The sequence below is a fragment of the Drosophila teissieri genome, chromosome 2R (assembly GCF_016746235.2).
Source record: "Drosophila teissieri strain GT53w chromosome 2R, Prin_Dtei_1.1, whole genome shotgun sequence".
Classification (NCBI taxonomy): Eukaryota; Metazoa; Arthropoda; class Insecta; order Diptera; family Drosophilidae; genus Drosophila; species Drosophila teissieri.
The window spans coordinates 8841563-8869023 of NC_053030.1; the positions used below are offsets into that span (position 1 = coordinate 8841563).

General features: G+C 45.3%; 4 protein-coding genes across 6 annotated transcripts in view; 1 reads left to right on the forward strand and 3 right to left on the reverse strand.

The window, feature by feature from the left end:
- Nucleotides 1-240: 240 nt before the first annotated feature.
- Nucleotides 241-7309, forward strand: LOC122615122 (ubiquitin-conjugating enzyme E2 W). 3 transcript variants are annotated; one of them, XM_043790020.1, is made up of 6 exons: nucleotides 241-392; nucleotides 482-652; nucleotides 5603-5694; nucleotides 5870-5972; nucleotides 6035-6266; nucleotides 6331-7309. In XM_043790020.1, exons 2-6 carry the CDS (start codon nucleotides 629-631, stop codon nucleotides 6342-6344), a joined length of 465 nt encoding a protein of 154 aa, XP_043645955.1. In that variant the 5' UTR covers nucleotides 241-392; nucleotides 482-628; the 3' UTR covers nucleotides 6345-7309. The 3 variants fall into 3 exon arrangements, with proteins under 3 accessions (XP_043645955.1, XP_043645956.1, XP_043645954.1); XM_043790021.1 differs by lacking the exon at nucleotides 241-392 and having other exon boundaries at nucleotides 428-652; XM_043790019.1 differs by lacking the exons at nucleotides 241-392; nucleotides 482-652 and adding an exon at nucleotides 4611-5001.
- A 355-nt stretch (nucleotides 7310-7664) lies between these two features.
- LOC122614654 lies at nucleotides 7665-8466 on the reverse strand. Its single transcript, XM_043789271.1, has one exon. It carries the CDS (start codon nucleotides 8403-8405, stop codon nucleotides 7665-7667), a length of 741 nt encoding a protein of 246 aa, XP_043645206.1. The 5' UTR covers nucleotides 8406-8466.
- Nucleotides 8467-9339: 873 nt separating this feature from the next.
- On the reverse strand, nucleotides 9340-10548 carry LOC122613899 (CDK-activating kinase assembly factor MAT1). The gene has a single exon (XM_043788316.1). The coding sequence runs from the start codon at nucleotides 10435-10437 to the stop codon at nucleotides 9475-9477; it is 963 nt and encodes a 320-aa protein (XP_043644251.1). The 5' UTR covers nucleotides 10438-10548; the 3' UTR covers nucleotides 9340-9474.
- A 262-nt stretch (nucleotides 10549-10810) lies between these two features.
- The window catches only part of LOC122612838, a 43095-nt gene continuing 26444 nt past the window's right edge, over nucleotides 10811-27461 (reverse strand). Inside the window, exons 4-8 of the mRNA XM_043786690.1 lie at nucleotides 25875-27371; nucleotides 12736-12898; nucleotides 12406-12674; nucleotides 11960-12163; nucleotides 10811-11904 (exon numbers count right to left, since the gene is read on the reverse strand). Coding sequence (XP_043642625.1) covers nucleotides 11647-11904; nucleotides 11960-12163; nucleotides 12406-12674; nucleotides 12736-12898; nucleotides 25875-27371 — 2391 coding nt within the window. The 3' untranslated portion in view covers nucleotides 10811-11646. The remainder of the gene's footprint in view (nucleotides 11905-11959; nucleotides 12164-12405; nucleotides 12675-12735; nucleotides 12899-25874; nucleotides 27372-27461) is intronic.

Genomic DNA, 27461 nt, shown 5'->3' on the forward strand with positions numbered 1-27461 from the left:
ATATGAGAATCGTTTAATAAAAAAATATCATCGTTGCTTAAAAAAAGCTTGTTAGTTTGCATATATTTTATAATTTAGGAACATGGTAAAAATTTGGTTTACTTTCACATTAATTTTACGTTCCAACGGGTATCTACTGTACATCGAAAATACTGTGTTGAATCAGCTGTTGTACACCTCCAAAAAGTACATTGTAGGGACCACAACAACTTTTCCAGAGTGTCGTCAGTATAACTTGTCAATCGACACCTTCAAGTCGGCTTGACAACTTTTGAAAACAATTATTATACTCTGCTGAAAGTAAATTGTTCGCCGCCGTTCAAAAAGAAAAAATAAAAATACCTAAGCGCGGAACAGCTGAGTGCGGTATTTTTTGGCTACGCTCGCAATTGGTAGGTGCGATAAACGAGTGTTTTGCAACACTGCCCGGAGGGTCACACTGTCCGCTCAGATATTTATTTTTCTAATAACATTTACCTAGTAAACCCGAGAAAGCAGGCTTTACGCACAGCTTTGGCCACGCAGGACACGGAAGCGATAGCCAGCGAGCGGAGCAGCCAGGATTTGCTTTGGAGCAGCAAGCGGCAGGAACACAAGGACGGATTTCCCCAGGAGCAGCACTAGTAGTATGTCTTCGATGTCGCCCAGCGAGGTGAGTTCTCTGCAAGTCTTGGGATTATTTCGAAATCCGAGGCGTATGTAAAACACTAGAGGGTCTTACCCGCAGCTGGGCAAATATTTACGATCCGGGGCTTTCCTTCCGCAATCGCAGGTCGGGTTGCCATCCCACAAAGGTTCAACGTCATCGTTCTCGAGATCCATAGCTGGGGAGTGATAAGCCTGCCCAGCTTCCTTCTTGATCAGCTCGGTCAAGTCTATCGTTATACAATTTATTGGTTTCTGCAGTCCGAGGTCAAATGAGCCGGGTCGCTAATTGCTACTAACCCGGCCGCAATCGGCCCGCTGCTTGTGCCCACCCACAGGCCGCAGACACAGCCCAATGTCATCTGCCTCCCACTGGCCAAATGTTTACATGGCATTCATTGCACTTTCCCTTCGCCGGAATGCTTGTTTATGCCACGTAAACAATGCACTTGCATTGTGGCTAAAACCTTCGATCCTGGCCAGCTCGATGCTCTTTGGGGAGCTGTTGGCCTGGGATGGGGAGTCTCCTACGGCTTGTATACATGAAATTACTTTCTGCCCGACTTCCCTTACTCAACTGAAGATAAATGGTACATTTTACAAAACCTGTGTGTTTATGATTTAGTCTCGTCATTGCATCTTTGTTTCTTGGCATTACGACGTACTTATAATATTGTATTGATATCGTATATTTACCAGTACGCCATATTCATTATGTACCTTTTCTTATTATGCATAAGTCCCCACCCAAGTATGATCGGGTTTAATATTGTTGGCTTATGCAGCACCTTCCCCATCAAGCAGCAGCTTTTGTACACATACTATACATATGTATGTGGCTCACTCGGATCGCTCTCCCATCCGCCGAAAATAGAAGCTCATCGCCAGTGACACCGCTCGCATTCAGTGCTCGATGCCACGCGAATTCGCACGCGCCGCTCTGCCAGATTCTTCGCGACGCGAAATTCGTAGCCGAAATACTCGAATTCGGATCCAAAGTGCGCAGGTTTAACTCTAGCAAAGCATCGATCACCGGTAGCCAAACGTTTTTCCCAGGGATTCTTCTGTACCCTCTTCCCTAATTGCGACACTATTGGCACGCGCTAAGCATATTAATTGCCCGGCGCTCCTCTTTACTCATTAGATCTCTATAAATAAATGCAGGCCATAGCCACCACATTATAGAACCAGTTTAAAACGTTTCGAATACTATGAAAAGTGTTTTTAAATCTTACATATACGTATATTTTTATATGGTAGATTTATGTTTTATAAGTCTTAGTTGTAGAAGGCAGACTGTAGTGGGAAATCAAGATATACCGAGCCTCCGAAGTGGCATCATGAAATATGCATGGGCAGATTCGATCACAAAGAATTCAGGCATAACAGATATTCGCCATAAGGAAGTGATTTGCCTTCTTAGCACTCCCGCGAGTCAATTAGTGATTGATGGGGGAGTTTAAAGAGGCGGAACCGAAAGGCATCCAAAGGGCAACAGAGCAATTCAGCTCATCGAATGTGTCCCCCTGATAAGGTCTTAGCAATATAGGGATAATGGAAGTCACTGACCTGCGAAACGTGATCGCTGAGCGGCAGATTTAATCGCTTTGAAGTGTACCTGCGCAATTTCATAGACCGAGATTAATATGCCCCTTTCCTCATCAGTTTTTCCATCGCCTTTCAACGAAGAACGCTTTAATCTCAGAAAGGAGACACCTTTTTGTTTAAGTCGCTTACATTTCATTTAATTTTAATTTAATTACTGCGATTCCGTTGTCTTTTCCTCACAGCAACAAGTTTCGCACATTGTAATTACACACGCCTTTCACGTGTCAGCTACGACAACACGTCCTCGCTCGCAGTGATGGCAGTGATGGTTTCCCACTGTTCCCTACGGCCATATGCTTCCATGTCAGCGGCAAACGGCCAAAGGAGATGTTCTAGATGCGGTCTGGAACTTGTTGCTCATCCGCCGCGAACGTGACACATGTCGATTGCCGCTCTCTTCAAGCTCATGATGATAACGCCGAAACTGGCGCATCAGGTTTCCGTATATTTCGTATAAAAAACGCCACTCAGCACGATCTCTGACGTCACGAGGTACGCTGATGACGTACCCGATGATTTATCGACCGGCGGCGAAGGGCAGGTGGCTTTTTGCCAAGTTTAAGGTTGCAGCGAGTGTATAATCAGGCCCATCCCTCGGTTCTTCCGCTTTCACCTTTACCGTAATGCGCTTAGCATTTCTCCGGTTCAGGAAATCGCTTTATATGGCTTTGGGACCGGGCCCCTGGGCCTCCCACTTGCATAATTTGGCCAGAGTGCTGGCTTGTGTTTGTTTATTTTAGCCTGGCGTGTGATTCACAGCCCAAGGTTGGCCAGCAAATGCGATTTCCAAAACATTTTTCGGGGCGTGATTCATTTCAAATGATTTCCCCATCTTGCAGAGCCACCACCCACATCTCATGTGTTTACAGCTGTGCTAATCGTCCTTCACCCTCTGGCTCTCCTCCAAAATACTGCGGCTATCAGCTGCCAAAATGTTTATCAGCCACAAAGATTTCGGTGGTGGCACGCTTTATTCGTCGGCCATTGTGCTTAGCCGAAAAATATTCTAGGAAAATGCGAAATAAATAAAAAACGGAGGTGGCTCCCCTTTCCAGCGCCACCGAAGTCTGGCAGTCGCTGGTTTATTTGTTTACACTCTGCTTGGCTTTTATTGCCGAAGAATTTTTCGAGTCCATTGTTTGACTGTTTTGTGTTTTCATAAAATCTCCCAGGCAGCTCTCTTCTAGACGTTGGCATTCAATTGCAGTTTTATTTATTTATTTCTGGGCGATTCTAGCAGCTTTTGTTTTGCTCTTTAAGTTTGATTGAGTCTAAAATAAACGCAAGTAGCCCCCGCAGAGTGTGGCGCGTGTTTATTGGTCTGGCCTACTTCAGTGCTGAGTTCTTCGCATTTAGCGGCCTTTTGGGTCCATCATTCTAGATATCATACACACTGTAGTGTGGTTGCTTACTAAAGCTTATTTTGTGGGGCCCCTTTAATTGGACTCGCTAAGTGGTTGTCGATCGATCTGTCGCTTCATTTAGAACCAGTTCTGCTGTAAACCAATGTCCGACTTATATAATCGATCATCTTAGAGGGCCCTGCTTGATTGCTTTTAATCACGAGCAGACGCTCGTCTTCATTTCAGTTGTAAACGCCGAAGATCTCATTGTGCCTTCAATTGAAATGTATGCCCCATTGACGTATGCAACCGCCTCGAACACTTGTGCTCCTTTTGTTCGAGTATGTGCAGTGAGCAAAACGAGTTCGCAATATACTGGCAAAATGCTTCTTAATTAACATCAGTGCGAGAGGAGTTTTTATTCCACACGTTATTATTTTATTACAATCACTTCCGTAAAAGAAAACTGTAGATAAGCTTTACAACTGTGAAAGATAGCTTTGCTTATCCTTAAATAAATGTATTTTGGTATCTCAATGGGTAGAACTTTTCCCACACTGTATTTGCAGATATGTAGATGTGCTTATCGCCATTTCTATCGCTGTAATCTAATCGTGTGCTTATCAGGTAATGGCTGCGTGCCAGGGCAGTGGTCCGATAAGGGACTTGACCAGTACCCATAGGGTGGCGAAGGGGCTGCGGGAAGCACCATCTCGTGATCCGGGGACACAATCGCGACTTAAGTTTGAGCCAAAACCAGCTGTGCGGGCAACTCGTTTAGGTTAACGAACTAGTTTGGGCCGTTTCGCTGCACTTGCGAATTCTCATTTTTGATAGTGCACAACGTATATGCGGATCCGGTGAGAGCGGGCGGCGGTGCGATTGGAGAGGTGCCGAAAGCGGCGACGACTACTACTTATACAGTACCTACAGTACGCACACCGAGGCACGTCGCTACGTCGGGCTTCGTCACTCGACTCGCCCTGCAGTCTCTCCCACAATTTTCTGGGTGCTTTCCTGCAGTCGTCCCACGAACGTTGCCGGAATTGGTCGACAAGAATCGGTTCGCGAATAAAATGACTGCCACGCCCCTCGCCCACTCTCGTCTCCTGGGGAAAACGCTGGCATATTGAACCGTCTGACTAACTAACTTATAAAATTAAATACTTAAAAGCGTAGCAAGTCGAGAGAAATCTGCAAATAGTGACAAGTAACTGGTGACAGAACTAGAATTCAAATTTGTGAAAAACTGTGAAAAAACCATAACGACAAAATGCTGAAACTCTTTAAAAAGCCCAAAGACAAATTACCCAAATCGGAGATCATAACCGAACCCAAGGAACCCAAAACACCACCGGTTTCCAAGTGCGGCAAACCCCTACAGTTGGACAACTCGCGATGGGAGGCAAGTATATCCGAGATATAAAACCTGAACTTTGGCCAGATATCACGTTCGAGCGGCTGGTCGACAATATATAGTGCTTCATAGCGTCGTGGGCATGTAGTGTTTTGAGTTCCAAGAAATCTGCGTAAATAGGCTGTTGATTTTCTTCAAGGCTGCGTCGAGATTTGTTTTTATTATTCTTTCCATTGCAAAATTCAGCCCTTATCGATCAAACCCATTTATCAGCAGCACAGTGTGGGGGCAGTGGTGCGGTACTTGTTTATGGTTCCGAAAACGGGCCTGCAAGTGGCAATCACTCGATAAGGGAGACCAGAAAGACGGAAAAACAATCGGCGGTTCTATAAATTTCAGTGACATTCGTTTTTATCTTATCGTGCATTTCGCTATATATACGTGCGTATGCATGTGCTCGCCATATAGCGTATATTGGCGTTTGTAAGCCAAAGGAGAAATGGCGCACCGATAAGGTGGGCGGAAAAAATAAGTCTTCAGAACTCTTAAGTAGAATGTCCCAGCTGTAGGTGTGTTCCGCGATAAGATACCCCGAACTGTCCGAGTCATTAACTAATACAAGTCTTTCCATTTTATTTTGCCCCCACAGCGCCGCCTACACAAAGAGCTGATGTCCCTGATCAAGGAGCCGCCACCAGGCGTAACCATCGACACCGAGAGCGTACAGCAAAATTTATCCGAGTAAGTATGACCTCCGAGGCGGAGTAGGCCAAGTTCAGCGTCTGCTTAAACTGGTTTAAATCGAGCACATGTGTAACGAAAGTATACAAAAAATAAGCTTAATTCAGCAACTTGCGCTGAAAACAAAGCCCGCAGTTGTTGGATGCTGACACTAATACTTTGGATTTGTTTACAGATGGAAAATAAACATTAAAGGTTTCGAGGGCACACTTTACGAGGGCGAGGACTTCCAGCTTCTTTTCAAATTCAACAATAAATATCCCTTCGATTCGCCAGAGGTAATAATTCATTGGAACAAAGCGAGGCTGTTGAATCTTAACCTTCTTCTCTTAATTGCCAGGTGACCTTCATCGGCACCAATATACCTGTGCATCCACATGTCTACAGCAACGGACACATCTGCCTATCCATTCTGACCGAGGACTGGTCGCCGGCGCTGTCCGTGCAGTCCGTGTGCCTTAGCATAGCCTCCATGTTGAGTAGTTGCCGCGAAAAGAAACGTCCGCCGGACAACACGCTATACGTAAAAACCTGTAATAAGAATCCTAAAAAGACTAAATGGTGGTACCACGGTGCGTATGCGTGATTTTCCAATTGAAGCCCAAGACTCTAAACTCGACTAATTGTTTCTTTCAGATGATTCTGTTTAGTTAGAAGTGCCATTTACGAATACTGCCTGCTGATGTTTGCTTTGCGCATCCACCCAAAAAAACACCATTAGCAATAGAGAAGAACACGGCCAGAAGCCCCCAGAAATCCAAGAAATATGGGACGGCGGCCAAGCACTGCTCGTGAGTGAAGCATACTAAAACCCAAGTGCACTCGGATGCGAACGCAATGTGCAACAAAGCAAAAGAAGTTAGCGAGAAACTTATGAGTAGTGTTTGGCAAACAATCGTGGCGCATGCAACCAATTCTAATTATAGCTATGTATAATCAACAAAAGGCGTGTGCGAAAAACTATTATTAAATGTTAACATTTTAATTAGATTGTTAAGACCGAAATTTATGTCTAAATTAAATGTTATGCTACCATTTAAATACTAGGCGTATGCAAACCAGTCGAACGTTTGATAGTTCTGGCACTTATCGCCAGTTACTGCTTCCACATTCCACGATCATCGTTCAAGGCATCCTGCCCGAGGAGCGTGATCCAACACACACACAACGCCTCCATCCCAGCTTATATTAACTTTGTGTATTTTATCATCCTAGATGAGAAGCAAAACTCATGCGATCATAGTTAAGTTTACAACATTTTAAATGTATTAGCAGCCATATCCCCGATCGCCCTCATTGTCACCAGTCCTGAACTCTGTAATCTTCCCACATTGCCCATGCATAGGTCGTTAAGTTAACCAGTTCATGTACTTGGCTAGGATAGTCCATCTGTGGCCAAAAATCTCGCAAGTGGCCCGATCGCAGAACACATTTACCTCTTACTGTGCAAGTAGATCTTAGGATGTGACGAGCTACTCGTCCGACTATCATACAATTTAACTGTAATCCGTGTAATGTATAAAGAGCAAGTTAAATCCAATGTATGTTTATCCAGCATATGCCTATAAATATTTACTGTTAAAAGTATTTAAAATAAAACAAGTCTGTAGTCGAAGCACCTGTTTTTCTCTTCGGCTCATTTTGATTTCTTGCCAGGGAGAAAGTATCGGAAATTGAAATACGTGTAAATCTTTCAAAAGCTAAAAATTGGAAAAGGCCCCTTTTTGCTGAAAAGCAGATTTAAGATAGCAGAGATCTGGAAGTTCATTGCTAGCCACTGTTCGCGACCTACAAATCTATAGCTTGCCAGCTGGATTCGTTTATAAGCCAATAATTTTAACCATAATTATATCCTGTACGACTTGTTAGTGTAATGTTATAATGATTTTAAAGCTTGTGTCAATTAACTTTAATAGTATCAAATGTTTTATAAACAAACCTACAACATAATGTTTACATAGAGAAGCATTTTATAATGTAAAATATCGAAGAGCTTTATCCAGAAAATTATACTCAGGTGACCTTTTTTGACTAGTAGTAAGCCGTGAGAACTCGTGACTTATGTTCTCGCTAGATAACGTGTCGCACTGTTCATGTCGCTGCAGATGCTCCGCGAAGGTGGGCTTAGCCCTATTTCTCTTTAACACAAAGTTAATTATGCGGGATCGCGTTGAACTATATTTATTCTGCGTTATAGCCTGGGAGGTCGCATGCACAATTGGTATCCTCTTAACTTCGGACTCTCCGAGGTCTGAATCCAGGGTGGAGATTTCACCGCAGCTACAGTAGGTAACGCTGCTGCGCGCTGAATATGAAACATTTCCGTACGCTTCGTCGTCACACGTATGGTATTCGGGACAAGGTGTGCGCTCGCTCTGTGCAACCATATGGTCAGAAACAGCATAAGGTATGCACTTGGACTCCAGATATAAGAGCGGCTCGTCTACGGCTTCCTCGGCTGTGGGTGTCGGACTGGAGCATCGGTTATCCGCCAACGCTGTCTTTCGCACCTGATGTAGTCTTTGCTCGCGGTGAAGCTGGCATCTCTCGTGTCTCTCCTTCTCCAAGCGAGATATGGTTTCTAGACTCTCAATAAACAAGTTCAAGTCGCGCCGTCCAAAGCAGGCTGCATTTAATGTGACGGTGGTGGACATTGACGAAACATCCTTTAAATTCACGTTCAGAAACTGTGTGCAGGTTAGTGCTGACATACTGATCAGATGTTTTACAATGCTGATTGCAGAGACACTCTTGTCGGTAGGATAGTCTTTTAAAAACTGATACTGTTTCTCAGCGCCCATGTCTTATTTATATGTAACAGGTAGTCAAGTAATTTCTCTCATTCCGCTGTTTTTATGACTGCTTACCTGAAACACAAAAATGTGTTACAGGTAGCAGTTACGGGGGAGCAAATACATTAACACATTTCATTTCTGTAATTTCTTTAATCCCGTTTTAATGATAGGTTTTCCCTAATCCATGCGAGCCCTAGTGGTTCTACGCATAAATAAAATGCGGCACACCTGGTATTAACGCAAATGGACACAGCTGGTGCACCTACTAAATCTAAAAGAAGAAGAAATACGAGCAAAAGTAATTAATTGTAAACTAATATTGGCATACCGCCACAAATTTCATAACATTACGGCAATTATTTATCGCTCAATGACATTTTCAGTACTACAAAGCAGCTAACCAGCTTAAAAATCGTTTCTTGGAGTAACCTTGTCTTTATAGATCGCAAAATAATTAAAGGAGTTCATTTAAGATTGAGTTCACCCCGGTATAACCAAAAACTTAGCATTAACGCTTATAACTTGAAAATGTACTTCGAAACGTGACTTTATAAAACTGCACATTATACACCAATAGTAGCAGCAAACATGCTAAAAATTAAAAAAAAAGCCTCTCTAATCATTTCTATACCACGTATTCGTAAGATAAAAGAGTATACCAAAGACATTATTCTAATAACACGCCTAAAACTTTCAAACATACTAACATTTTATCGATATCCCCCAAAAATATGTTTGAATTTAGAGATATGCTTGCCCTAATAATGTTGTTTAAGGAATCATTTTCCCACGTTGCGAATCTATGTAGCCAACAACAATCCATTTTTGTTAATAAATAATATCTATAACGTAGGATATAGCATTTATTTCTTTAACATATATTAAGTTACGAGTTAACTGAAGGGATTCGTATAGGACACATTTGTTCAACAAAATTAAGCGTTCAGTGCTCTGGTTGTGCGACCATTAAGTTATTTTTAGAGAGCTAGGTGCCAGAAACCACACCCGCTGTCGCCGTATAGTAGAGTCCCTGCAGCGCCTCCTGAAGAGCCCGTTCACAAGCCAGAGTAGATGTGAATCCGCCGGCGTTCTCCTGCGGTGTTTCCGCTCGTATGTGGGCTATATAGCCCCTGGACACGATCTCAACAGTTGGCGGCATGGCAGGACCTTCACTCAAAGCAATTAGTGGCTCGTATACGAAGAGGGGTCCCTCCTCCGACTTGGGAACGGGCAGCAGGCTGGGATCAGCCGTCTGTCCGAACTTGATGCCCGTGGAGAACTCGTTGGCGGGCTTCGGCGGTGGAAGCTGCTTCTCCTCCTCGCGCTGCTTTTCCGCTTTTTCGGCGAACTCGGTGACAATTTGGGCGGCATCCTTGCCGCTGTACATCAGCTCCTCGATCAGCGCCTGCTTGTCGCGGGCCTTCTTTTTCTTGTGCTCATTCTCCAGTTCGTCCAACTCTTTCCTACGCGCCTCCTCCTGCACTTTCTCCAGCTCCAGCATCTCCTCCAACGCGTACTCATCGCGGCCCACGCGGGTTTTATTCCGCTGGATGACCTCACGGTTATCCCGCTTATAGGCCTCAATCCGCTTATTTGTTTCGATGATCTCGATGTTGTTGCACAGGTTGTACACAATGTCCTCGATCTCCTCCAGATAGTCATTGTACTCCGCTAGGGAGGCAAAGTCCTCCTCGCGTTTATTGTAGTCGCGCAGAATTCGCCTACGAATGTCCACCTCCTTCTCCACCATTGGGTCTTCAAAAAGCTGCACGCGGAAGTTGTTACGCCGCAGGGGCACCATGCACTCCGGACAGGCGCCGGATCCTTTGAGGAACAGCAAGTCCACGCAGGATTCGCATAGAGTGTGGCCGCAAACGTTGACCATCAGCTTGAGCGATGGATTCCGGTATTTGGTGGTCTTGCACCGCGGGCACGCCTGGTCGTCCATCGCGTCGGCGGTTTACCTATCCTACTGTGCGGTTAAAATCCGTAAATAAAAACTCTTTGCCGGCCAATGTTTTCGATAAATTATTATTGGTTGCATTCCCTAATGTGACCATGCCTTGTTAGCGGTATCGGCTCACATTTAATTCACATCTAGCGCAGACACGAACCTCCCAGCTGCCAAGCATAGCGTTGCCAGACATTGAGAATGATTTACAATAGCCGTTACAAGCTCAAAAGTTTTGAAATCGAAATTTAATGAAATGGATGCTTGAGGATAAGGAATCATTTGATTTGAAGCCATTGAGTAACCCAATACTGTGCAAAAAATCAAAACCCACACATTTCTTTTAACATTTTATTTCAAACAGCATACGCGGTAGTTGTTCACATTAAGAGTAAAGTTTAAATATGGTTTCTTTAAAGATACACGCACTTTTATGTCATACGTATTTTGATATATGTGTTCTGAGTGTATATGCATTAAATAATTCAATAATTTACATTAACCAAATCATCCCCAGCCAGGTGCACCGCCAGCCTTTGGGCAAGCGACCCGAGAGCAGGGATTTGATTTACATTTGTTTTAGCTGCGTACTCAAATTTACAATTAAATACATTCAATAAACAGTAGTAGTGACATCATATACACCTCCTTTATATGCAGTACATATTTGTTTGCGTAGATAAAAGCATTGACAAGCAGTTGATCAAAGTGACCCATCAATTTTGGGTGTTAGTTGCATGCGTAATACTTGAGAGAAGGATTGAGTGGGTGAGTGGGGCGATTGTGTTAGGGTGGGTGCGTTATAAAAGCACTGTTGCAATACGAGGCGTACTCCTAATATATTTAGACTAACTTATGCGCTACGAAGAGGACCTACTCGATTTATACAGATTGATTTAGGCGAATATATATTCAAAGGTGTGGTTAGGGGGAGGAAAGAATATATGTAGAGACAGAACCTAAAAAGAATCGAAGGCGTCTTGTCTTTGTATAGGTTCTCAACAAATTTGTCGATTCAATTAGAAATCGAATCACTGTAAATATCACAATTTAGTTAACACATATACAATTATAATTGTAATAACTAAAATAAATGTACGTAAGCTGTCGTCATTAACAATAGAAACTACCAGTAATTACAGCAGCTGCATTTGCAGGCTGCAGCCTATGTCGCGTATGGATGGGGATGTGTGGAGATCCAGCCACCTAGCCCTGCAACGCGGTGACCTCCTCCTCCAGTTCGGCGTCCACCTCGTCGATCTTGGATCCGGTGCACCCCCTGCACTTGCAGCAGATGATGCAGGGCGCAGCCAAAAGCAGCAGCGGCGAAGCCACCAGCAGCAGGATTCCGAAGCCGGCGAAGATCCCGATCACTTGGGCGCGATGCCAGACCACCGAGGCCCTGGAGTGCCCCAGCTTGTTCTTGCACGGTCCCTTGTCGTAGTGCCGCAGCAGGAAGTCATCCTGCAGGAATACTTGTGAGTATTTGTGAATAATTTGTGAAATTCAAGGGACTTACATCCAAACTGGCCAGGCAGTACCAGCAGAAGACGTGCTTGCAGCGCTTGCACATCATCTGGGCGCAGCCCTCGTCCTTTTCGATGGGCACCGCACACATGGGGCAGCACTTGATCAGTTCGTTGTCGAACGGTATGCCAATGTCGTCCTGGCCATCGGCAATCAGGCGCCGTCCGAACTCCTCGCAGCTTATGTTCGGATGGTACTGCAAAGCGGAAGAGATTATTGTAAACTAGAAACAACTAAACAAGCACAAAAATCCGATCAGCTACATGGGTGTGTATTATTTGTTTATCGAAATGATTGGTAATATTGTTTTTAATATATTTATGTAAATGTTTAAACTTTAAAATTTTCTAATTCAATGATATAGAACAAAAGAACAAAAATAATCCATTATATGTTCCATGTTTATGGCAGGAAACAGGAACAACGGCACACACTTACCGCCTTTTTGCAGAGGCCGCAGAATTCGTCCTTGCAGGAGGGACAGTGAACGGACACCGAGAGCACGGCGGCTATGTTTCCGGCCGCGGCACCTGTGCTTCCGCTTCCGGCAGCCTCCTGCTGGGGACTGTAGCTCTGCGAGGTCGACGGCGACTCGTCCATTTGGCAAATGGCGCTGGACTGGCCGGGCTGTGCTGCTGCACCCACCGTGCAGATGGTCTCGCAGCCAGCCCGTGGACACCAGGTGCGCGTCTTGTCCAACTCGATTTCTGAATGAAAGTGTAAAATGTTTAAAAGGTCTCCTAGGCAACTGTTTGGGCAAGGACTCACCTCGATTTAGGCGATAGCGATGGTGCTTCTTCAGCAGATTCGTTGTGGTTAGGTTCGCTATCTCGGGCAGGGAAATGGCGCCCTGGGTCGGGCACTTGGCGTCCGGACAGGAGATCTCGTAGGCGCCCTCGGAAATCTCGAACTCCACGTAGGCGCGCATGCACTGCAAGTAAATAGAAGCAGGCGAGGAATTAGCTAAACAATTTGCACGTCTTAAGCCTAATCGAAATTAAGCCGGGAAAATATATCTTTATATAGTACATATATGAGCTCTAGCTCACTCCCACCCTTTTTGGCCAGGGAAAAGTTTGTCAGGGCATTTAGCAAGTTTGGCTGGCATAGTTTCGGCCAGGAAAACCGCATGGCCCACCACAGGGCTGCGGCTGTCGGAATTATTTCATTTTCACTCGCACACAAAAGTTGCCGCCTGTGCGGAAGCTTTTATAAATAAAGATTTAAAAGTTTTCCCTTCCTTCATGGCACATTAAAGTAATGGAATTGCAAACGGAACCAAAGGAAATACTCAAATGCTTCGACACCAACCATATTTTCCCTTTTCGGCCACGCCAGCAGCAAATGAAAGCCGGGCAAAAACGCTTTTGGAGAAAAGTTTCCGAGTCCGGAGCACAAAAAAGTGTCTCCTGCGGCCAACTCCCCTCCTTTTGGCCAACTTTCTGTTTAGCCGTAAATAATTAAAAGTGAATTTCTCCTTTCTCTGGACGGCTCGGCTCTTCCTCGAATTTGGGCTACTGGCAACTTTCTGTTTGCTTACTGCAATAATGAAACTAGATATTCCGCTCAAATGAAAGTTTTCATTAAAGCAACTGCATAAAGCACTTTGCAAAATTTGTGCGCACCTAAGCGAATTGGAAATTATTACATTTCTGAAGGGTTAAGTTGCACAAGTTTGTTGTTCTACGCTTGCAAGTTGGTTGCATTGGGGAACCAATACAAATAGCAGTGCTTTAAGAACGCATTTTTCATATCCAGGTCTAATATAACGTTTTACTAAAAAAAAAGGGCATTATCTAGCTTTAGAAGTTATTTCTCAAACATATGCAGTGCAGTTTTTCAGTGTGCACACTATTCCCCACCCAGCTCCGCGTAATCCCAGCGCTGAAGGCTTCACCTGGCCATCAGTCAGTCGGGCCACAGCAGCCACAGCCTCCGGATTTGCGATGCGCGGTAAAGGGAGCTGGGAACTCGGCACTGGGAACTGGGAAAGGTGGAAAGTGGGAGCGGCATGATGATACCGTTTGGCCAGATGGCCGTTTGCCAGCTGGTGCCACAATTTAGTGGCCTGCAGCCTGGATTGTGGTGCTGCTGAGAGCTACTGGCACATCCCCTCCACCGCGTTCCTTTGAGGGCACTCTGTGTACTTTTCGATTTATCGGGACTACAAATACGGGCGGGGATTATGGCTTTGGCACACAAATTTATTGATAATACGTCGGGCGGCGAAGGGCTTAATTAAATTCTTGAAAATCAATACCAAAGAATTTCATTTCGCACCGCTTCGCAGGGCGGCCAAAGTGACAGGCAGATGGAAAGCTGTTGTTGTCGAGCAAATGTATGTCGGCTATGACCACATACAACATTTATGAGACCAGCAGCACAGGCAGCACTCGATTGAAAAGACAACTTTTCCGCTCCCAGGCAGCAAATGGCTACCATGGCAACCTTTGTGGCCCAAAATTGGGCGGCAGGCCAATTAAAAAACCGACTGCCGCAACAAGATTACAAGCACAGCGAGACTCTTGGGCTTGTGTATAAATTAGTATTAATAATGCCAGTTGGCGAATGTTCAGGGTCGTGAAATATGGAGCACTCCTCCAGGCGCAGGAGGGGCGCAGAAAGTTCGCATTTAATATGCGAATTTATTTTATTTTATCAGCTGCAGCTCGCAGGAGAAGACAGATGACTCGGTTGCCATAAACATTTCCATAGTTATTGCTGAATAATTCTGATATATGGCTGCTGTTTATATTCTCCTTGAACTGCTCTTTTCCCCCCTGGGCGCTCTTTCCTGGAATAATGGAATGCTCAAATGAAACGTCTGATTTTGTTTGCTTTGTCTAAGGATTTTCTCTTTGAATGCAGAAGTTTCGTTTTAAATTATTTACGCTTCGAAGCTACTCAATCAAAGCAAAGCATTGGCTGTAAAAAATTATAAGAAAACAAGATGGAAGAAACTGGTATCGGTATATCAGTTCAAAATGAAATGTGAGTAGATCATAATCTTTAAAACTGAACAACGAATGGCCCACATCTAGAAATCAATAACAAATTCACTTTAAAATAAGCTGTAATAAATTAATAATTAATGGCCTTCGGCTTCACCAAACGAAACCCATTCTTAGCATACTTTTCTGCGCACAGCCAGGAAATTGCGAGAAATTGGAAAGACGTCGTGCATGAAGAGCTTAATGAAAGGCGCAGACCCGAAACCCAGGAGCTCAGATACACACACCAACTATCCCGTGTAATCCTGGCCAGCAGATATTGCCAATTACACACACGCTCGCCCGGAATGAAAGCGAGCAACTGGCGCCGCGAAAGCCGCGAATCTGCCAGCTTTAATCTAACTCATTAGCAGCGACACTTTAATTAATGTGGCAGCTTGTCCTTGGCGGAGTCCTGCGTCGCACGTCCTGAGATGACAGGATCGCTGACCGGCAAATGAATTGCTGTGACAACGTGCACAAGACGCGTCATAAATGCAAATTTATGGCAAATGATTACATTAATGTCCTGGCGCCCTGGTCCATCGCCACCATAAACTTTTAATGCCGCATTCTGATTTAATTAGCCTGATTTACACGAGCAGCGGGGCCGGGGACGTGTTGAATGCCAATTAGCCGTGGATGCACAGAAATAAATAGCTCATTAAATGAGTCGCTGATTTGATGCGGTAGAAAACGATTCACCTTGTAGATATAGTCATAGTGAGGATCCTTGCAAAATAAGTCGTTAATTCTATTAATTAAACTTCTAGAGGAAGAGTCTTCTGAGTTCTAGGTGTGTTTTCTGGCAGTGTGGCTGGGTCGGGAGCGTCTTGAATCAACGTCAGATGTGTGGCGTGATCTGTTTATAGTTTCCAGCCAAGTTGGCATTAAGTCAATCCCATCACAAAGGAGCAGCACAACATTGTCGGCGTCCAGGATATTAGACGCGGGCAGTAACCCAATCCGCTTGGCAGTAAACTTGTTGTTCTGCCTGGCTTGCTACATAATATTGCGAGTGTTTGTGTGACAGCAGAGGGAGGAAGTGGGCGTAAGTAGTGTATAGTACGAGTATATGGGGTTTGCTTTTAGAATTCAGCATGCGGCGGTGGGGATAAACATTGGAAATTTAATGATGGTCCCGTCAATTGAAATGCAAGCGCAACAAGCGACGGGGCAGCAACAGATATAAAGATAGTAGATAGTCGTGCAGATAGAACGAGGACAGCAGTGACAGCTCACACAACTCGGGGGTAGTGACGCACTTTAGATGCTCTATATGAAAATACTAAGAATATCCTTACCAAAGGAAAAAGAAGCTACCGTTTGACAAGGATACTGTTTATCCAACTTGTTAGTATAAGAAAGAGCTTCCACTGATTGATTGGAAACCAGACACTTGATACCCTATAATCCAGGAATAGCAGCCATTGTTAGACCTCCCAACGATGGCCGTAAATAATGAGGTGCCTCTGCCCTGACCCTGAACTCTCCCTGTTTTGCTGGGACATGTCCTGCGCCCTGGGCACATCGAGTGAAACCCATTTGTATTGGGAATCGTCATAAAAGCAGGCAGCCAGCTCGCAACCGAACTGAGATCCTGCATATCCACCTGCTCCTTTTTGGCAGCCCTGCTTCGCTGTTTGTGTGTAGAATTGAATTTAAATTGCATGTCCAAGTTCCACTTCCGTTTCCGCTCCCCTTTGCACTGGAGCATTGAATTTCAATTGATTGGAAACGCTCGGGCATGACTCTAGTGTCTAGTGCCAGACCCTGATAATGCCAGCAACTATTTTGATAACACAAAATAAAGGGGAGAAGAACTGGGGAGGCAGAGTTTAAATTCGAGACCGACGTCTCAGTTAAGCGGATTTGGCTAAATCCTCTTTCATCTCCTTTTCGGTCTATTTTTGCGGCCAAAAAAATGAATTAAATTATGCTAAGAACTTGAAAGCGGGCATAGGGAATTTGGCCAAGTTTATGTTTCATTTCGGTGCAAATACTTTTAGGGAATTACTGAAAAAGCCTGAAAAAGCCAACGCCGATACAAGGCTGAAAACACCTGCTATCAGCGGTGGCAGAGGCAACATCGTTTTTCATTTCCGGTCTAGACACCAAATACAAATTCAACTGGCTTATTCAAATGCAATTTGGGATTGCTCTGCTGACCGGACGGTCGGCCAGTCGACAAAATGAAATGATGGCTTTTAATAGACTGATTTCCCAGCATTTCCAGCTGCATACTGCATATTTTATCTGCAGCTGTCAGGCACGGCAAACATCAAGAGTTTTGGAATTCTTTTAAGCGCTTTTAACACGCCACATTACTTCATGGCCTCTGGCTTGAATGGCCGATATTGGATGGCCATTTAATTTCAATTTCGTGCTGCTGAATTAATTTACAGTCTCCGATGGCGAATGCCAGCCACTTCATGTGAATGGAAATTCGATTCGGATAAGAGCTGGCCTTTTTAGTTTTACACATTTAGCATGATTGCACCATTTACTGCAATGCTGGCAGAAAGTGTACAATTTGTATATTGTTTTCAAGGAACAAATGTATACAGAATTTACGTAGAAATACAAATAATTGGTACTATTGAAGTACGGACTGCCATGATTGCAAATTGTTGCTTTCACTTTATCAGTTGTATCGTAATATTTTGAATGCCATGAAGGCAGCATGCTAATTTATAAGAACTGTTTGCAGGCCATGGATGAGTGGCACTTGAGTTGGTCAAATGGCACATGTTGTCTACACCATGCAGAGTATTTATTCAGCTATATTTTTGTACATAATTTAAGAATTTTCATTTCACATATGTTATTTCAAGCTTTTCGTGCAATAAGAGCAGTGGAATGTGAACTAGTCACGTATTGACTTGCCACCTCGAATGGAATTTCATATCCCGGCATCCTGCGAGTGCCCAAATTTATATGGCGCACTCGACGGCTCGCGTAAATAATTCAAATTCACAGGTGAACGCGTTTTTTTGACAACTCGCGAAATGAGGAAAATATGCTGCTGCAACGGCATCCGCGTGTAAAATGGCGTAAAATGTGTAAATGCAATTTGGCAACGTTAAAGGCGCTGATGTCATCGCAAATTGAATCAAAATTCAATTTGACAGCGTGTATGCAATTTGATGCGCGTTTTTTATTTTCGCGTCGCAACGAAGTTTGGCACCCTCCTTAGTCAAGTTAGTCAATTAAAATTGAAAGAAGGGAAGCAGCTGAATAACGCAATTCACACTTGCACTTGCACAAATGCCGGCAAGTGTCGGCAAAAGCCGTCGAAAGTTTTTCAATTTCGGCGAGCGGAGGGCGAAAGTCAAATATCTGAGTGGTGTAAATGATATATAGTTCCACATCCACATCCTTGCAGTTACATTGTACCGCTCTGGGGGAAAACTCTCTATTTGCACAGATCTCCCGGCAGGATGAGGGTGGAATGGAAATCCTACTGCATTTTTCAGTTGGATTCGACAAAGTCTAAACTTTTGGCTGTCCCACTATAAAATACCGAACAGCATCTAGCATCCAGCATCCCGGGCAACAAAAAGTATGTATAAATATTGAAAGAAGTCGTAAAGAAAATGGCAAGTAGCAGTGGCAGTGGCGGTTTCCATTCGAGGAGCAACTTTTGTTGCGTTTCCACAGCCGAGGGGCAAAGTTTTCAGCTTGTTTGCAACTTGTTTCGCCCGAGCAGAAAGCAAACTGTGTTGCTTGTCATCAAATATGAGCCAGCAGTATGAATATCCCCGTACAAGTTTCGGGTATTGCACTTCTGAATGCTGGAATTCAGCTGATAAACCAATGCCTTTATGCTATCGCAGGCAGAGCAGCCAAGAGTTTCGGCATCTTGTTGGCCCAAAGAGCCTGTAACACAATGCCAGCCAGATACCACAAACCATTCAGCTCAACTACAATACCCACGTTAACCACGTTCCTTGCTACATTTTGTTTAAGCCCGGTCAGCGGAATTTCAGTTCCAATCAGAGCCTGCGGCAACGTCAGCATTCGGCGTAACTGGGCCACCAAAGGCTAAACTACCGACATCCACAAAACAAACATCGCCAGTGACTTTCCGACATATCACTGATGATATTCCCTGACTTTTGAACATCAGTTGCAGCGGGAGTAACTTTGATAGAACATGACTTTTTAAGAGTCAAGATAGTTTGTTGAAATGTGTGCGTATATTGTCAGATTTAATATAACTACAACCCAAATATCAAATCAATTTTCTTTAAAAGCCTGCATGTAAAAACCATTAAATGATTTCCTTTGACCATATAAAAGCAAAAAAGAGGAATCAAAGTAACTTTCTGCATAGCTACAATAAGAAGCAAAAAACATTTCTGCTGAATGCCATAATTGAGTTGAAAGTCAATGGAAATGGAGAAAGAACATTCACAAAGTTCAAGGCAACACAGAACATTTTCAGGTCGAACTTGACTTCATTTTCCCCGACAAAACCCCGACTTCTGATCGAAACAAATCCATGCAGCAATCAAGGCAGTTTAAAGCCCGTTGGCCTGGCCAACTGCCATACGCAAATGGCTGCGAGTGCCAGCGACCACAGGCCACTCATTAAGTGGCCAAAGCATTTGGGCCTGCCCGGATGGCTTTTAGCCAGAATGCCTGGCCAACCCGGCCAACCCAACCGGCCATTCGCAATTGAGCAATCTAAGCTGACCGGCGATTACAAGGAGCGGGCACTGCATTGCCCCGCATTACACCGACCACTGCAGCTGTCCACTTCCGCAGCGATAAACCGGACACTTCCGTTCCGTTCCGGGCAGAGTAGATATACATACACATATACAATTGCACAATCGCACAACAGAGGACTGGCGACAGGACACAAGTGCTGCGGACAGGAGTGACCCTTGACCCTCGGCTGGGCACAGTCAGTGCGCAATTTTACTGCCAATTTGCTGCATTAATCGCTCGACAAGCCGAACAAAGAGCAAGCAAACATTTGCCAGCCAATTTGCTACGAGCCCCAAATTCCAATTTCAATTTCCATGTCTCTCCCCCGAACCAGCGAACAGAGAAACAATTCATTATTGACGCACACATTTGCATACCAAATGAGTACAGCAACCGAAAGAAAAACAAAAGAAAGTAAAAAAGAAAGCCCCAAAAGTAACGCTCCAAATTCTCAAACGGATTTGGCCAATTTTCCACACGTTAGCCTAATGCTTGCGGTCGAAGTACACTTTAATTTTGGCCCAGAGAAACGCGCTTACAGAGCAAGAGAGCAGCAGAGCAACAACTGATGGAAACTGAGAATCCGGAAATGACGCGCTGGGCGGCGGGGAAAGTGGCTGACCCGACCGGAAATTGCTTTCGCCGCCTCTTAGCCACTCTTTCGCCTCCCCAGAGTGCTTTTGCACTTCTGCTTTTCGGCGGAGAGCGGCATCCAAACGTCAACAAGTTCATAACCAAATCTGAAAGGGCGAAACTTCGCACTCAGCAAAATTGCATTATGTAGGATACACATTTCTTCACGATTGCCATGAGCGGAAAACATGGTTTACAAAGAAACACTTGAGAAATAGAAATCAGAATATATATGTTAAATATATGTCGGTAATAACTATTGTAATTACTATTATTATTATTTTTGCTTTTACTACGAAAACTAAGCTAAATGGTGTTATAGGAAAGCGCAAATGTGTTATTACACACTGTAATATTTCCCAGTGCAGGGGAACCACTCCACCCACTCATTTCAGCCATAGTTACAGCCCATTTCAAGAGCTCTTCTCGCGCGCCTCTCCAGCCATAAACATTTACATTTTACAAGTATTTTTTTCTGACAGATACAGTGCGCGAAAAAGGGGGGTGGTTGGCGTGCAGCGGGCAGAGGTGTTAGAGGTCACCCTCCCACATTGGTTTGCATGCCAGTCACGTGCTCCCCTTTGCTTTGGCTTTTTATTTTTATTTGTTTTCTCGCTTTGCTTCGAAATGCTAAAATGTTGACTGCAATTACAAGGCGAGGAGACCCCAGCGAATCTTTGGCCCGCTTTCCCGGGGCGAATGTCTTCGTTTGAGGCACTCTTCTTCGCTGGCAGTCATAAATTTTCACTGGCTTTTCACTGGAATACCCCAACATGGCAAAGGCTGCGGATTGCGGGAAAAGTCTGAACAATGGGGCGCCAATTTCTGTCGGGAGTAAATCTAAATGAAATCATTTCGGTCCTTGTTTCTCATAAATTCCTAAATCAAATGCGAAATTAAGGGAGGCCAAGGACAATAAAGTTTGATCCTGTTGTCCTGCGTCCTTCGAGAGATTCCAATTGAGCTGCCAAGTAAATTTACTTTAATTTCAAATGAGCTTTAATCGCCCCATTCCCTGTTCCAAATTGCTGCTGTATTTTTTACATGTTTGTGTATAAAATAAACTCCGCCCTTCGCGTCTCGTTCACACTTCACGCGTACCCTCTCGTTTTTTGGACTGCATCTTCCCTTTGAATTTTGAGTACTTGATAGCAATTTGTTGTCGAGCATTTTAATTGCTCGCGTGTTGTTTCGCTTGGCTTTTCCCTTTGAATGCTCCTGCCTCGTGTAGCCCCACCGCAGACGGTGGTTCCCCCTTCTCCCAGCCACTTCAGTGTAAATTCCATTCACACATGTGCGCTATATAGCACATATAGCGCATATAGCACATATAACGTATACGCAGCGTTTATGGTACAGTCAGGTGGCTGTTCTTGTTTCAGGCTGGCTTTTCCGTGTTAATTTACTTTTCAGCTCGTGGCCATCGGAAAGGCAGCAGGAACAGCAGCCGAGCAGCTCAATTAACACAAAAAGGAAACCGAAACAGAGAACGGCAGTGGGAATGCGAATGGGAATGAGAGAGTCCTGCAGCATCCGGTAATGAAAGGAGCTCCACCACACGGCAACAAACAAATTGCAAAATGAGGCTCTTCCCTGCAGGAGCGAAATGTGAGTTAAACAAATAGAAGGCGCCCTCAAACCCAAGAAAAGGACTTTCAAAGCATGTGACACATGAACGCAGCAGGGGATACTGCAATGGAGAGCTTCTTCAAAAACCAAGAACATATCAGAAACTCTTCGAAATATTCGATTTGCCCCTGGTATTTACTGTCAATGCATTGCCTTCTTTGGGGCCACTGGGGCATCTTTTACCTGTGTCCAAGTCGCCATCCAAATGCGCTGCAGGAGACATGGAATCCAGGCCAGACGACGTCTGTGTCTGGCTCCCTTTGTCCGCATCTCCTGACCCACTGTCCGAGGACCTCGCTTTATTTTAAATCTATTACACACACTAATGAGAGATGGCACACAAACTAATGCACACAGAATCCGCAGGACACCCAACCACTTTGGCCCCTGCTCCACCGAGGTGGCCCATCAAATGGCAGAGTTTAAACCTCATCGCTGGTGCATAAATTTCTACCAGTTTAGTGCTCCTCCAGCGTCACTCCCGCGTCATCAGGATGCGTTGCCGTCCATTCGAGCATGTTTAATAAGCGTCGCCATTTTTCATGCGCAGTCAGCGGAGGAGCAGCTCGCCTCCACCCACCTCCTCTCCAACTCCGGGGTGCAGCATGCAGATGGATGGGTTGGCCGGGGCAACCATGAGAACTATGAGTGCCACGTGAAGAGTTTGCTCTTAGCAAGCCAGTTGCAAAATATTTGAACTGCACAACGAGCGTTCAGCGAAAAAATGGCAACCACTAACCGCAGAAATTGTGGAAACCGGATGTCGAAGCATGGTGGCATACAGGCTGTACTTAATGTACAAGTAAAACGAACTGAAATAAACTAGATATATACTATAAATTATATAAGTGGCTCAATATAATCTTTCCTTTAGGATTGAGATAATTGGAACTAAAACTCCACTTTATCCAGGCGGATCATAAAGTACGCGAAACATGCACTTCAATTTCCGACATCTGCGATAGGAATTAATGGCGAGGCGACGAATGCAAGGCTTCCAGCAAAGCCCAATAAAGATATGAATCTCTGGCGAAACTTTCCTTAGGGAGCAGGGAGCAGCGACTCAGCTCAATTTATATAGCATTTATCATCCATTTGGCTTGGGTGTATGCGCCCCAGACTAAACGTGAATTATGATGATGCTGCATAAGAGCGACACAGCGTTTCATAGTGGAATAACATTTTTTCTCCGAGGATTGTGCTGTTCTGGCCATTTTGTTGATGTCTGACTGGTATTTTTCCTGCTGCTGCTTCTGTTTTTTCTGTTTCTTCTATGCATATATATATGTATATGTATACATATGTGTGTGTACCAAGAGCGGAAAATTTGTCAACTCAGTGAATCGTAAATGTTATATGGAGCGAGACGCGCACGTGGAGGTGGAGATAGAGGCGGAGATGGAGGTGGGAAGAGACAAGAGCACTGGGTAAACAAATGAAAATACTGTTTGCATTGAAATTTCGTTCGTTTGGTTTTCAATTAGGCGAATGCGCCCACCACTGCGTATGAGCAATGTTTGGCAATAATTTGCGGCTTAGGAAAGCAGGAAAAAGAAGGCAAGCCACAAGAGCAAACAAGAGCAAACTGGGAGCCACACACTGCCACTGGCTGGCAGCAGTTTAGTTTAAGGTTGACAAATGGCCTCGGCCAGGACACGAAGACATGGCAGTACATCTGTAGCCATTAGACACGTAGCCGGAAGATCCTGGCATCGGGGGCGTGGTCCTCACGTCCTTCCGGCGGGCATGTCCTCCGTCAGGTGTGCAGGTGGGAGTGTGTGTAATAAATTTCACCTGCACACAAGTTGAGCACCAAGCGGAGCAACAACAAAATCGAGAAAATGAAGCTCGCTTATTTAGTGCCTTTGTCTAGTGTTGCCGAAAGTTTATTTAGCCTTTTAGTGCACTGCGAGAAAGGAATAGCTAAAGCCTGGTCTGAGTGTTTTTTTACGACTCCATGAAATACATCTGTTGAAAATATACTTGAATTTCCCGTATTTTTTATGTATTTCGGCATTTACGGGTTCGTTTTAGATCCGCCATCTGCCAAGTATTCCAATCTATTTCCCTTTTCTCTCGGTGCACCTTCTTTCTTTCAGTTTCTTGCAATTCAGTTCTTACGTGTGAATTTCGCCTAATTTATTTATGCTCAAGAAAGAATTATTCCCGGCGCCAGATACATGAAATTAGATTCACTGGCAGCTAAACATATATAAATTCTTTGTGCCTTTAATGTCTGCTGTTCCTGCTGCACTTTCGCAATCATTTACTTAATTATTTAAAATGCTCCATGCAATTTGTGCCAGCTCCTCCCCGCCCTCCGCCCTCAAGACAAATGCAATTTGTTTATGGCAAAGTGAAGTAAAGTAAAGGCAGCAGGAGTCCCGGAGCCTGGGGATGCGGCTTTTGTGAGCACGAAAGCAGGGCGATGGAGCAGCGCGTCCAAGGCGTCCAGGATACGCAGCGAATTTTGCTGAAACTACTTTGAAGCGGCGAAAATGGTAGGAAGTGCTGAGCCAGCCAGCCAGTCAGCCAGCCAGGATCTGAGATGAGTCACCTTGCTGCCTTAACCCCTTGCTGACTACTTCCTTCCATATTTCCGCTTCTCCAGCAAATTGCCATGCAAATTGCGGGAATAAATGAGGCTGATGTTGCTGCTGATGCAGATGCAGATGCATTTGATGATGTGGATTAGCTTTGCAAATGCAGCTTAATATTCTCCTTTAGCTGATGCTGAAAAACATCGTTAGCTGCAGGGCCAGAAAAATGAGGAGTTTCCTTCTTAAAGAGAATAAAGAGTGAAATCAACTAAAGTAAATACGATTTCACAGACGATACACAAAAGACTAAGTAAATCAAATAATTCATTTTGTAGCCAAGAAAATGCGTATAGATTTCATGTATATACAACTAAATCCCATGTTTTTGTGTTTTAATAGCTCGACAATCAAAAAATCGTTATTGCCTCAATCGAACTCTAGCCTCTTTGCTAAATTCCACAAAATTCGAAGAGATTACCAACTAAATAACTCAACCAGGCAGGCCAAATGGTTTGGGTTTGTACAAGAATTGAAACAGAACACACTGCAGCATGTGCAAACTTAATCTATAAACGTAAAGTTATCAAATATATGAAAATACATTTGGCTTTTCCGATTATTTATGCCCAACATTCAGCTTTGGGTTAAGCTGCCAGCCAGCAACTCGCTTCTCACACCTGCAAAATACTGCGTCTGCCTGTGCGTCATTTTTCAATTTTCCCCGCTGGTGCACCTGGAATAAGGAAAAGACGAGAAAAACTGGGCGAGAACACGGAGGAGAATATCCTAATAAGAAAGCTAACATATGCAGCTGAATGTGTGCGAGTGTGTGCGTGGGCGCAATCAATAAGATGAGGAGTGGGAAAACCACGAGGAAAGCCTTCTGCGGCTTAGAGGAATTTTCCCATTCCCATTCCCATTTTATGTCTGCTGCGGGCGAATAAAATCACAATCTTATCTGAGGCATGTGGCACAATAATCGTAGCAAAGCCAAAGCTAGAAATATTCGAAACGCCCAACAAAGCCCAAAAGTTCATCTTCTTTCATATTTAATGGTAATTGGTTGCTATCAGTTGAAAATTCGGAGTCGAGTTGTACTAACTGGTATTTGGTTTCGCCGTTCGCTTTAAGCAAACTGCGGCCGAAAAACTTCTGGCCAACAATATGTTTAACAGCTTTCTGGGCTTCAGAACAAATTTCGCTCAACCGAAAAGTGAACATGCAAACAGACATAATCCCCTGTTGGCCAACTATTTCATTTGTGCAACACCACAATTAGTGAATCTGATTTTTGCAAACACTATCCTTAAGCTTTCTGGTTTAAGAGAGAAATTTCTGCTTTCGAAATTAAAGTATATGTCCCTATTAAGTAACTTTGAAAATGCAAAAATGGACCTACCTCGATGCAGAACTGGCAGCCGCACTGCTGGAGCGCCATGGCCTCGCCCACGTCCTCCACATCGATGAGGCACAGCTTGCAGGTGAAGCTCTGGAAGGCGGTGGTGGGCGTGGCCGGGGTGCCCACCGAAGGCGTGACATCGGCGGAGGCCAGCATCTCCCGTCGCTTGAGTGCAATGCCATCCCGAACGCAGCAGGCCTGCGCCGCTTGATTCGCACTGGCCATGGAGAGCAGGGAGGTGACGGTCAGTGGATATGCATGATTGGTACCAAAGGGCCCCAGTTCGCCGCTCCCAGGTGTCTCAGTAGGCGTGGTCGCGGGCGTCGACGTGGAGTGCTGCAGTTCCTGATTCAGATTATTGGCGGAGCTGGAGTGCAAGGTGGCCGTGGTCACGTTGGACGGCGGACTGGGACTGGTCGAGTTGGCAGTTGCTCCACCGCTCAGTCTGATCTGGGCATTCACGTTGATATGCGGCTCCTGCGAACGCCGGTGGTCGTCTTCCCATCCAGCTTCTAGGTGATTGAGGGCCGAAGTTGGCCGGGGCACGAATCCATTCGACAGGGAGTAACGCGATCCGGAGGCAGCCAGGGATAACAGACTGGAGCAGCGGGAACAGGTACCCACGCCGTTAATGCTGCTCACACTGTTCCGCAGGCGGTTCAGTGGTCGGATCTGCTCCACGCCACCGGAGCTGAAGATCCCGCTGCCATGGACCGCCAAGGAGTGTCCTTGACTGCGACTCTGGCTCAGGCCGTGAACGTGTCCATGCGACTGCGATTGACGGGTGAGTGCTAGGACCGTTTCGCACTTGCGCAGTCCCGTGTACTGGACAATCGACTGGGACTTCTCCTGGTGCAAGCTGCTGGCGCTACCCTCGCGGCGCATGATGTGCCATATCTTCTGCTGGACCACATTCAAGGAGCTGCTCGAACCGCTGATGCTCAGGCTGCCACGACCATGGCCGTTGGCTAGCTGTCGGCCAGAAGGATCTCGGAGCACGACATCCTGCTCCGAGGGAGTGCGAGTGATCCGAATTTCCGGGGAGGCAGGGCGTCCCCGCTCTGGCACTGCCCCGCCTCCGCCAACACTGCCTCCACCTCCGCCGCGACTGCTACTCGCCTTGAGTCCCACCAGCGATTTGAGAAAGTTCTCGATGCGACGCCTTCGTGGCAATTGCCCACCACCGGATAGTCCCAGCGAGCTCTCCAGATCGCCTCCTCCATTCGCTGCCAGCACTCCGCCGTTTCCAGATCCTGCGCCCCCGCCTCCGCCTCCAACGAATCCACCTCCTGCCCCCGCTCCGCCAGAGTCGCCATTCGCCGAGGAAATGATGATCTTGCCGCGCGCCTGCGTGTCCAGAAGCGCAACAGTCTCGGCGTCGGCGGAATCGTGGGCGCGGTCGTGGCGGGGCGTGGCATGCAGGGCGGTGGATGCCTTTTGGCTGGCGGACCGCTGGTGCTGCTTTGTGTTGGCCAGATTGTGGATTGGCGAGGAGTCCTGCGAATGCATTTAAGGGATTAGTTAGGGGATCTAAAACAAACACTTAACTTCGAACTGAAAACGTGCAAGGTATTGGATAAATCTAAG

What these genes read in the sequence shown, in the direction of transcription:
- LOC122615122 (XM_043790019.1), top strand. Translation starts at nt 4,870, where the DNA reads ATGCTGAAACTCTTTAAAAAGCCCAAAGACAAATTACCCAAATCGGAG. An exon ending in GTACAGCAAAATTTATCCGA is followed by an intron (nt 5,695 to 5,869) that starts GTAAGTATGACC and finishes ATTTGTTTACAG; the next exon opens with ATGGAAAATAAACATTAAAG. An exon ending in ATCCCTTCGATTCGCCAGAG is followed by an intron (nt 5,973 to 6,034) that starts GTAATAATTCAT and finishes CTTAATTGCCAG; the next exon opens with GTGACCTTCATCGGCACCAA.
- LOC122613899 (XM_043788316.1), bottom strand. Translation starts at nt 10,437, where the DNA reads ATGGACGACCAGGCGTGCCCGCGGTGCAAGACCACCAAATACCGGAAT.
- LOC122614654 (XM_043789271.1), bottom strand. Translation starts at nt 8,405, where the DNA reads ATGTCAGCACTAACCTGCACACAGTTTCTGAACGTGAATTTAAAGGAT.